Source organism: Epinephelus lanceolatus, chromosome 17, assembly GCF_041903045.1.
Source record: "Epinephelus lanceolatus isolate andai-2023 chromosome 17, ASM4190304v1, whole genome shotgun sequence".
NCBI lineage: Eukaryota > Metazoa > Chordata > Actinopteri > Perciformes > Serranidae > Epinephelus > Epinephelus lanceolatus.
In genome coordinates, this window is record NC_135750.1 from 650,058 (window position 1) to 662,500 (window position 12,443).

At 41.7% G+C, this 12,443-nt stretch overlaps 1 protein-coding gene across 1 annotated transcript in view; it reads right to left on the bottom strand.

Moving 5' to 3' along the window:
* Positions 1-1,089: 1,089 nt before the first annotated feature.
* Positions 1,090-12,443, bottom strand: part of syndig1 (synapse differentiation inducing 1) — a 27,512-nt gene continuing 16,158 nt past the window's right edge. The window contains exon 4 of the mRNA XM_078160964.1: positions 1,090-6,542. Within this exon, the coding sequence (XP_078017090.1) occupies positions 6,384-6,542 (159 nt within the window). The 3' untranslated portion in view covers positions 1,090-6,383. The remainder of the gene's footprint in view (positions 6,543-12,443) is intronic.

Here is a 12,443-nt window from a genome sequence, read left to right on the forward strand (position 1 = left end):
CGCTGGATTGTATGACAACGGCACTGCCATACTGGAGAGAACAAGACGACAGTAACCCAGCGAACGTTTAGCTGACGAGCTAAAAATAGATGTTGATGATAAAAACGAGACGTGATGTAAATGTTGGCGGTGGACTGATGATCAGTCACTCTGAAAACTACTCGTTCAACCTGTTCTCACGTCACACGTCACATAGTGACACACCTTTAGCTGCAGAGTGAGACGAGCCAGTGGCAGCATTTGTTGAGGCTCCTAATAACTACCATAGCACAGACCCTTTAGGGCTGACGTCATGACAATCCAGCCTCTTTTTTAGGGTCTCATGTACCCACACAGATCTCTGTTTATCTGCTGACAGCCTCTCACCCTCAACCAGAGCTACACACAGCACCCTCTGCCTCAACATGGCAGCAGCTACACACTGATTACTGCAGGATAGACTGATCACACCGGGAGGTTGAGGTGAGGGGGTGATGGGGTGGTTGCCTGACAACAGTAGAAAGGAGCAGCAGGTGTTTTGTTTTTGTTTTTGTCACTTGTGGCATTCAATTTTTCTTTTAAAAGGCAACCTGCAAACCTGTGTGATGGAGGCCTGTGGCGGCAGTGCACCTGAGTAACACAACAGCTCCTCTGTCTGTGTTTGAAGAAAGGTTTGTCGGTGCTGAACGCAGCCTTGATCAGCTGTCCTGTTGACTGACAGCTGCTCCCAACCAATCAGAGTCCTGTAGGAGCGTCAGCTTCCTGTTCCACAGGATGTCCAAATGTCCTGGATGAGATGTTTGCAGCTGCACAGTGAGTTCAGGTCAATTAAATGTAGAACTTAAAGTGACTACAGTTAAAGTTCATGTTGACTGAGTGAGGTGAAGCTCTGAGAGCGGGTCAGGTGAGTCTGGACTCTGTGTGTCATTTAACACGTGTGTGGTCGACAGACTGCAGCGTCTGTGAAGGTAACGTTCAGATGATCCTGTCGGACAGAGGACGAACAGTGTGAGTGTTTCAGGAGCCGCAGTGAAACAGAAGCTGGTGAGTTCATGTTCATGTGTTCATGTTCATGATGTTTTTAAATCTGCAGATAAAAACTGAAGTGCAAAGTTTGGAGCTTTTTTATTGTTTTGAAGAATTTCATTAAAAAAACAATACAAGAAATCAGTTTGTGAGTTTCTGATAAAGATCATTGAGACAGAAATCAGTCACGGTGACGTTAAACAGCTGCTCTGTGGTATATGTGTATTAATATTCATGGTAATGACAGGAAACAGGTCACTTCCTGTCTGTTCACTTTTTATGCTGGATGTTAAAGAAGCAACAGACAGCATCTCTTCCTAAATATATCATGATGAAAATAATGTGTGTTGCACAGGGTAGTGTCCACAGTAAAATCAGACTATCAGTGTTTACATAGGTTACTGTGCAATCTTTGCAATAAGCTTCTGCCACCGGTGCTGAAATTTCATGGAAAAAATCTGCTTTACGGCAGGAAACGCGTCGTGTATTGTGAAACTGGTCGGTCAGCCAATCAGGGACTGGAGCTGGTCCTTATGAGGAGTTGGGCATGAGATAGTTGAGTCACGAGCACAATGGCAGACGGACAAAGTTTGGAGACAAGTGAAAATCGGCCTAGCAAAAGAAAAGGAGCTCCTCTGTGTGAGGAGGCAAAGAAGAGCAAAAAGGAGAGTGATAAAAGAAGAGGAAAAACAAGAGTAAACCTCAGTCAGGCGTTCAAGAGATGGAGGGAGCTCCGTGACCAAAGAGGCTTCAAAACCCATGTCCAGCTAGCTTTCTTTCTAATGGATCAGTAAGTAACACGGCTAAATCAAATCGCCGCAACCAGGGAGCGGGTAGCGAGTGTTGGTCGGCTGACATCCTGGTTGCCATTCTACGGCAGCCCTCGGACAGTGATACCCCCCTCCCTTCCTTCTGTTCTCTTCTCACGGAGGCAGCTATCCACGGACATCGCCCAGCTAAGTTACGCCCAGCTAAGTGAACACTGGACTTTGTTTCCCATTCAATTTGAGCTCCAACCCGCCGCATGGTTTCCATACGGTAGTGTTTATTCTAGAATGGGGACTGTTTACATGTGCATATTGGTATAATTCCACTGTGTCTACTGTTGTTTGTACTGATACTGTACATATTGGTATCATTTACTGTGAGCTGTTTGTACTGGTACTGTGCATTCTGCTATAATTATTTGCATTATTATTTGTTTTTTCTTCAGATAAATCTGATAATTGTTGCTCGGTCTCTTTACTCATTTATTTAGTAGAGTGTCCACACACCTTCTCATTCTACATATACATAGAGGTATACTGGTGGCTTTACAGCCTACATTTTATTCATTATCTCTGATCCCCACGCTCAATTTGGTCGTTGCCACAGTGCGACGCAGCACCACTGACGCTAGGTGGCGCCAAGCTAAAAAAAAACGAATCCTATCTGTTGCCTCTTTAAATGTGATCCGTGTGAAAAGTTTCAGACTGCAGAAATCTTTTTCTTCTGCTGTTTCTAACTTTGACATCACACTCACTTCTTTAACACTTGTGTGTAGTTTCTTGGCGTGTCACCTCCAGGACTGATCACAGACCGAAATCAGTTTCATTTGGTTTGAAAGGTTTTTTTCTTTACATGTGATGTCTGAAGCCTGACATCAGGACGTGCATTTGTTGGTAAAATAATCACAAAAAGTTTCATCTTCATCCAAATTTTCAGGAAACAATCGACGATAAAAAGCTGCAAAAAATCACCTAAAAATCAGCTCCGTCTCACAAACTTGTTTCACAAATATACAAAACACATTAACGAGGCATGATGCTGGATCTTTGCTGATATTTTCCATCTCACTTTGGCTGATTGCCGATGCTGATGCAGTTACCAGTGTACTGTAAAACTTCAATTAAAAGCCTAGTCCCAATTAAACATCTGGTCTCTTTTACCAGCCTGGTGTAGACAAATAAAGGCCTGTCTCTGTTAGAGGCCTGCTCTGGTCACCAAGCAGTTCAATTTTATAGAAGTTCTTTAGAGCTAACTTGAGCTAACGTTAGTTAGCCGTTTAGATCGCACATGCAGATATGAATGTTTCAACTTGTGTCAGTATGGAGGCGCTTCACATCGTTAGCTCGGTTCATTTTACTGAAACCACGAGCACCGCAGAATCATTCACTCAGATTTACTGGCATGACGAATAAACAGGTGGTGACTCCCTACGTTTCCTCTGAAGCTGTCATAAAGTCAGATTATTCCTGGATTACCCTGTAAATTATTCATATTCCTTCAGCCCGTACAGGTCCTCAGATCAAAAGGATCAAAAGGGTTTTTTATTAACAGGATAATGTGGTGCCATCTCTGCCAAGTCAGTCTGCAGCCGACATCAACACAGAAGTGGACAAGGTCCAGAATCTGATCACATTTTATGGTTGAGATTCGTTCATGTGCGATTAATACAGTAACAAGCTGCTAATTAGGAGGCGCTCGTTTGAGGACACTAAGTCTCGTCATCTCAAGTGTGACAGAGCGTCTCTACAGACAGAGGACACTCCTTGCTGTGATAGGAAACAAGGACAAAGAGTTTTAGATTTGTTGCGTTATTTGTAATTTAGTTTTTGCACAATGACATTCAGACATCTAAATAAACAGCTTTATACTTTATCAAAAATGAACCCAAGTCATTTCTTTCTAAAACTACTTCCTGTTCAAAGACGACGTTTAGTTATACTTGTCACGTTCTGCTGATCCCAGTCATTATACATGTGTCCCAAACAGCAGCTGAGGTCTCAGGAGAACAATATAACACATCATTGATCTGTTATCTGAAGTCTAATTTTATACAGTCATATTCAAACTGGTTTATATCAATAATCTGATTGTATTTCTTGATCTTTGCTGAGCAGCAGTTTGGTGTTAAAGGAATTAAAGGTCTGTTGAGTTCAGGGATTTAAGCAAATAATAGCCCCGGCTATTGTAGTTTTTCAAGGTATGCACGTGTCATTCCTCCCAGTCGCAGAGAACATCGAGTCTCTCCTGAAGTGAACTGACATGTTATTACACCTGCTCTTATTGTTACATCATTAAAGGCTCATTTATGCTCCCTTTATGTACGAAAATGTATACGTCCGTTTCAAACGATGTTACCGTCACTGCCCACATACTTCCATGCGCCCTTTACGTTGGCATGGGTGTTAACCAATATATCCACCAGGAGGCAGCCCAGAGTCAAAAGTTTATGACAACAACAAACTCAAAAACAAACATGGCGACTGTGGAGGAGATATTGATAACGTACGTCTTGCATAAAAGACAAAAACAGAGGCAGCGTTGTAGGAGGCGGTGGTCGGTGAGGCCGTTAAATACATCGCGACTGGACCGGAGAATTCTTTTCTCTAGTACTGCCGATGAGAGAAACTGAATTGTTATTTCTTCTTCGTGTCTCACTAGAGCTACGTATCAGGTAGTGACAGCAACACTGCCCCCACGGTTCCCGGAGGTACTGCTCCGTTTGGCCCGTATCCATAAGCTTTATGGAAACGTGCAGAAATACGGACGAAATGAACGCAGAGCACGGACAGAAGGCTGCGTCTGTATCCGGATCCGTATTTAACGTTGAGCATAAATGGGCCTTAAGGTGTCATCTCATCATTGTTTGTCTCATCAGCAGAAATGTTCATATCAGGCTGATGTTTCATATTAAAGCCGTTATCTGCAGATATTAGCGTGCATCCCTAAAACATCATCTCACTCACAACTCGTCACATATCACCACTCGTTCAGTGGACCTTTAATCTCTACATACGCCAGGTATCTTAGGTGCGTTAGTTGTTGATGCCTGATCTTCTACGCGCGTTGTATCTTTTTTAAAGAAACTTCTGTTTCACAGGAAGTGCACAGTTTCTGCTCATTAGATGCAGACAGGCTTTTTCAAAATAAACTTACAGCTGATTGATAAAACACCTTGTTTATATGTTTTTTTCTCTTAACTTAGGCAACAAAAGCGTGTGGTTAGATTTAGAATTAAACATCATGGTTTGGCTTAAAGTTCAGGCAGGAGCTGGTTTGATCCGTCCACCTGTGTATGGACCTTCTCACTCTTCAGATTACAGTAGCTGCTGGTGGCGTTACAAACCGCCACCAGCTGGGGTGTATCAGTGAAAGGTTCCTCTGTGCTTTTGTCTCCAACGCCGAACACATTATTAGCCCCAACTCATCACATATCGCCGCTCGTTCAGTGGACTGTGACATCTATATGTGACATGCTAGATATCCTGGATGGGTCTGTTGTTAACGTTCTGGGACGCCGTGTCAGTTTACGCCTGGCACATGAACTGTGTCTTTTCAAAGTCTGCTCATCAGATGCAAACAGTCTTTTTCAAAATATGTCTGTAAAACACCTCGTATTTATTTCCTTGTGCAACAAAATCACATGATCAGGTTTCGAAAAAAAAAACACGGTTTGGTTACATTTAGCCAACACACATACACACACACACGCACACACACACATACACACACACACACGCACATACACACACACACATACATGTGGTTGGGTTTAGGAAAAGAGAACAGGGTTTGGCGTTACAGTCTTACAGGAAGTGAACACCGGCCTCCTGGGTGAAAGTTGGTGGTTGTTGAGTCGAGCTCACACTGCTGCTACTTTTCTCTGCAACATTCTAAAACGGTTTCATCTTGACGCCAATCTGTGGCCTGAACTGGACTTTATGTATTTTTATTTTTATTTATTTATCTTATTTTATTAATTAATATAGTTAACATAGTGCCTGACTCGCACGCCATTCTGTTTGTTGTATCCTCAACATTTGTTTAATAAGTAACTGATTACTCTACACAGAGAGTGATTCTGTAAAGTAACTTATTACTTTCAAATGAAGGTAACTAGTAATTCTGAGAGTAACTCACCCGACGGTATCTGACGACTTCAGAGCGTGCTGAAATAAGTCTGCGGACAGCGGAGATGATTTCAGTGTGTATTTTTGCAGTTTTTGTCACATTCTGAGAAAAATAAATAAAAACATGAAGCTGTGAAATGTTTTTATCTGTTTAAAGTTAAAATCACATCAAAATCTGAATGAAAAGAAAAAAGTCACAGGAAACGTCTGTCTTGTCTGGTCAAAGATTCTGCCGTCTGATTGGTTTAAAGGTTTCAGGTTCCAGTCCTGAAAAACACCCAACAAACAGTCGACCCGTTGAGCGCCATCCAGACGTCACCGTGTAGAAACACAAGCGTCTCTGCATCTGCAAACAGGAAGTTGTCCTCCAGCTCGTTGCCGCGGGCCAACCTGCCGAGGAAATGCTCACCTGAGACTCCAGGTGAAGACCCCAAACACATTCCCGGTGCCTGATGGGTAATTTTTCCTCCCTGACAACAAGGTTTACCAGTGGTGGTTCTTGGAGAGGTAGGCGATGAGCGCCACAGCCACGCCCACGTAGATACCTGTCCCGATGGTGATGGACAGCACGGCCAGGAAGAGAGCCCGCCTCGAACTGGAACTCGCCAGGTGGAAGTCTCCTTTAGACACCGCCTTGTTGGTCTGAGGGGGAGGAGACAAAAAAGGGAACAGGAAGTTAGCCATCAGTGCACAGGAGCTAAAACATCACCAGAACACGACGCTGGCAGCTCTGAAGCTGGAGTCAGGCTGCGTTCAATGTCAGCAGAATGGATTAAACAACTCCTCCCTTCATTCCAATGCCACATCTACACAGAGATATATAAATGTATATTCACCCTCAAGTTAAAAACAAATTCTGTCCACACGACCTTTAATGTACAAAATATCTCCGTCAACACTGGAACACAAAAACAACTCCAGACACTCGTGAGTAACAGAAACTAATTATTTCTTAATTTGTTAACTCTTCACATCCCGGTCTCACACTGAAGTTGTCGCATACCGCCGCTCGGTCAGTTACTTCCTGCGTCAGACATCGATGAGAAAAGCCGTCCTTTCATGACGGCGTGATATGTGGTCAGTCTCCGTTATTATTTAACGCCACCAGGTGGTGTCAGGGGGGGAACACGTCAGGACAACAACATTTGAATTAAACATTAAAATTTTCAGATTTAATTTTACATTTAGGTTACTAGCAGTGTTGGGCAAGCTACTTGGAAAGTGTAGTGAGCTAAGCTACTAGTTACTCTAATATTAAATGAAGCTTCACTACATCAAAGCTATCACCCTCAGAAATGTAGCAAGCTAAGCTACAGCAAAATGAAAGTAACTAGTGCAACTACATCCAAGCTTTTTCCTAAATTGAACCAACTTCGTGCCAAGTCAGTGTTATCTTACTGATCAGTAAAACTATCAGTCAAACAGATAGGCAGGTAAAAAAGTTAAGTTCAATTGTTTATTGAACAGTGAGCTGCACTAACTCACAACACGACTCAAAACACAACAGCAAGAATGAAGACCTGCTTCAAACAGTCACAACATGGTCAAAAACGTACATGCGTGTATGTATGTGTATGTGCACTGCAAAAACTCAAAATCTTACCAAGAATATTTATTTCTAGTCAAAACAAATCTCATTACAATTGAAATAAGACTCATTACCTAAAAAGTAACTTGTTTTTAGACAATTTTCACTTGTTTCAGGAAAATTTTCACTTGAAATAAGTAGAAAAAAAAATCTGTCCACGGAACGAGCAAGTTTTTTTTTTCTTATTGCAAGCAAAAAAAAAAACTTGTTTTGACTAGAAATGAGGCTAGTAAACACATTTTAGTAAACACATTTTAGTAAACACATTTTATAGTGAGCAGCATACACATGTATGTCCCCTACAAATCCCAACCGTGTTTACAAAGTTTGAATGAACAAGATGGACACAAAGGAAACGGAGGCTGCGCATTGATCCTTTTGTCTCTGTCTGCAGGAACGAATAAAAATCCCATTCATTATGGGGTCAAATGGATTATGTGCATAATTAACCACAAAACAAGCAAATACTTCATCTTAATGACATATAACACTTATTATGCTTCAGCTGAATCCTCTAAGCAAATGACCATGTTGAATTGAAATTAGTTTATCACATTAAATGTCCGAAATTGTATGAAATTGCTCCAATGCGTTAAACCAATCTTTGCGCATAATCACACTGATATGCCCTGCCCTGGGACCGCTGTACAGACCGTTGGTCTTTCTTACTCTAACCCTGGTTATTTTCTGAAAGCACAGAGCAAAGAAATGTCTTTTTTTCTCCCCTGGTCTGCTGTCAGCAGAGAGCGGCGGCTGCAGCGGGGATTTCAGCACCACGGACGACGCGCGTAAAAAGACTTGACAAGCGTCTCCTTTAAATGTGTTTGCTGCTAGAGAAATTATACATAATAAATGAAGACAGTGACATATTTTCAATAAAAAACAATAAGTTGAACGTTCATTTCAAGCTTTTGTAGTAGCCTACAGCGAGTTTCAGAATTGTACGAGTGCAGCCGGAGAGCGGGCGGCAGTGTTTGATGCAGGAAACTTGATATGGACTTGAAATCAATTTCGGAGTGGGGGGTCGTTCGGAACGGCGGTGTTTCGGAATGGAGGGCTGTCCCCTGTCAGCTTCATGTGGAAGTGACTCTGTGTGGTAGCGCTGACAGTTTTATTTCAGCCCATAACAGAAATCCCTGCCTCATTTGAGCTTCAGAAATGATTTTGGAAATGTAGCTTGTGTGGCTAAGTGATCAATAAAAGAGCTTAACTACTGAGAAGTTGCTTGATTCAGAAAACAGCAACGCTACCACCAAGCTACTGAGAAATGCAGTTAAACTACAAACGTCCGCTACTGTAGTGACGCTACTGCCCAACACTGGTTACTAGATGTATTTTTAGGTTTAACATTTAGATTTAACATTTAAATTGAACAATTAACTTTTAGGATAAAATTTTACACTTTTAATATTTAAAATTTAGTTCAGAGATTTAACTTTTAGATGTAATTTATTTAACATTTAGATTACTAGATGTACTTTTAGATTTAACACTTAAATTTAATATTTAACTTTTAGATTTAATTTTACACTTAAGTTACTAGTTCAACTAAACACAAGAAGTTTGTGCTCTAGAGAAAGGATCAGCACTCAGTGAATAACCTCCTAAGCCCTATGATAAGCTATTATGGCAAGGCTTAACTATACAGACCAGTGAGCAGTGATAACTAACATGTCTTTGGGGTCATCGGGTGGGAACCTCCTTTCACGTCAGCTTGCTTTCTTAAGAAAGACATAGGTGTATTTGTGAGTGTGTCAAAAAGTTGTTTAAATGAGGTTTTTGTAAAATGGCTTCTATAGTTTTCCTCAAAAGACAATAATTGAAAGCCTCTGATCGATAGTTTGACACTGATCATGGAGCTCAGTGTAGCTGCTGATCTTCTTAACTCATGTAGCCTTATTTCAAAATAAGAGCACAGGATTATTTTAACCTGAATGAGTTAAACCACATCAGTCTGAAGCCAGCTGACGAGTCAAATCGACGTGATGAATCAAGCTTTGAGCTCAGAGGGAGAATCATACGGATTCAGACTTCATGAGGTCAGAAGACAGAAATAAATACAGGATAAGAAATGAGACCATAAATCGGAGAGGACGCATCAGTCACTCCGCTCTGTAATCAGCTTTTAATAATGCTGACGTGATCAGGAAGAAAAACATCCTGCTGCAGATAATATCTGTTACTGATCTATTTCTGCTGCTCAACAGGAGCAGGACGGACGAGTCCTGAGGACGGCTGCAGTGTCCACTTGCTGTTTGAGAAGTTCTCAATCAGCTGTTGTGTTAATGTTCTTCTTCTGCTGTAATGGAGATAAAAACAGAATCATTCATTCCTGTCATTTCTAGAGAAGCAGAGTGAAATGAGTGGATGTCCCAACAGCGTCTGACGACAGGAGGCAATACTGTGTCAGCCTGGATGTTGGATTTGTTGTTGAGTTAGTGCGTTTTTATTTGGTCCATCTGAAATGATAAAAGCTCAAAAACACACCCAACACTTCTGCATGTCTCTGTTTAAAACTATTAAACTAAAATATCTCCCTGATTCAATCACGGACAACTTCCGAAAAAATATTTATTAATTTATTATTGGTCACATGGAATCATGCACGGTACGACGACGTGAAATGTCCTCCCATCAGCTCCTTTGACCTGTGTGATGTCATTAAGTCGCACAGTAGTTTTATAGTAGTTATATATTTGGACCACAACAAGATGGCCGCTCAGTCACTCTTCCTGAACGCGGGCAGCATCTCGGCCTCTGAACTCCCCCCCCGTGTGGCAGGTTCAGCAGAAACAGGACGAGGTGGTTTTAAGATTAAACATGTTGTTGTCCTAGGAACCCTGAATCAAGCTGTAACAAGCAGAAACACAGGTCCTCTTTAACGAGCTGAATTAACTGTGTAAACATGATTAACGAGCTCATTGGCAGGAAATGACCCGCTCTAATCACTGCTTCACTTCCACTAAAATTTAATTACACTTTGAGACCAATCAGACATCATGAGCCTGACATCAGCTGAGCCACCAGGGGGCGGGGTCTCCTATAAATAGTCCAAATGGAGACAATGAGACGCTCGCACACTTCCTCCTGAATACAGAATGACAGCTTCATAGATCCAAGCAGAGTTATGTAAAGAGCTGTGTGTGTGTGTGTTGGCCTGCAGTCTAAAGCACCCAGTCAGATTAAAAACCAGATTGTTTCAGTCTGCCACCGGCACAGTTTACTGTCAGGACCTTTTCACTATGAGGACATACCTGTCAGGACCTTTTTCACTATGAGGACATTACTGTCAGGAACTTTTTCACTATGAGGACATTACTGTCAGGAACTTTTTCACTATGAGGACATTACTGTCAGGACCTTTTTCACTATGAGGACATACCTGTCAGGAACTTTTCACTATGAGGACATACCTGTCAGGACCTTTTCACTATGAGCACATTACTGTCAGGAACTTTTCACTATGAGGACATACCTGTCAGGACCTTTTCACTATGAGCACATTACTGTCAGGAACTTTTCACTATGAGGACATTACTGTCAGGAACTTTTTTACTGTGAGCACATTACTGTCAGGAACTTTTTCACTGTGAGCACATTACTGTCAGGACCTTTTTTACTGTGAGCACATTACTGTCAGGAACTTTTTCACTATGAGGACATACCTGTCAGGACCTTTTTTACTGTGAGCACATTACTGTCAGGACCTTTTCACTGTGAGGACATACCTGTCAGGACCTTTTTCACTATGGGGACATACCTGTCAGGAACTTTTTCACTATGAGGACATACCTGTCAGGAACTTTTTCACTATGAGGACATACCTGTCAGGAACTTTTTTACTGTGAGCACATTACTGTCAGGAACTTTTTCACTATGAGGACATTACTGTCAGGAACTTTTTCACTATGAGGACATACCTGTCAGGAACTTTTTCACTATGAGGACATACCTGTCAGGACCTTTTTTACTGTGAGCACATTACTGTCAGGACCTTTTCACTGTGAGGACATACCTGTCAGGAACTTTTTCACTATGAGGACATACCTGTCAGGAACTTTTTCACTATGAGGACATACCTGTCAGGAACTTTTTTACTGTGAGCACATTACTGTCAGGAACTTTTTTACTGTGAGCACATTACTGTCAGGAACTTTTTCACTATGAGGACATTACTGTCAGGAACTTTTCACTGTGAGGACATACCTGTCAGGAACTTTTTCACTATGAGGACATACCTGTCAGGAACTTTTTCACTATGAGGACATTACTGTCAGGAACTTTTTCACTATGAGGACATACCTGTCAGGACCTTTTTCACTATGAGGACATACCTGTCAGGACCTTTTTCACTATGAGGACATACCTGTCAGGACCTTTTCACTATGAGGACATTACTGTCAGGAACTTTTCACTATGAGGACATACCTGTCAGGAACTTTTCACTATGAGGACATTACTGTCAGGAACTTTTTCACTATGAGGACATACCTGTCAGGACCTTTTCACTATGAGGACATACCTGTCAGGACCTTTTTCACTATGAGGACATACCTGTCAGGACCTTTTCACTATGAGGACATACCTGTCAGGAACTTTTTCACTATGAGGACATACCTGTCAGGAACTTTTTCACTATGAGGACATACCTGTCAGGAACTTTTTCACTATGAGGACATACCTGTCAGGAACTTTTTTACTGTGAGCACATTACTGTCAGGAACTTTTTCACTATTAGGACATTACTGTCAGGAACTTTTCACTGTGAGGACATACCTGTCAGGAACTTTTTCACTATGAGGACATACCTGTCAGGAACTTTTTCACTATGAGGACATACCTGTCAGGAACTTTTTTACTGTGAGCACATTACTGTCAGGAACTTTTTCACTATGAGGACATACCTGTCAGGAACTTTTTCACTATGAGGACATACCGGTCAGGAACTTTTTCAC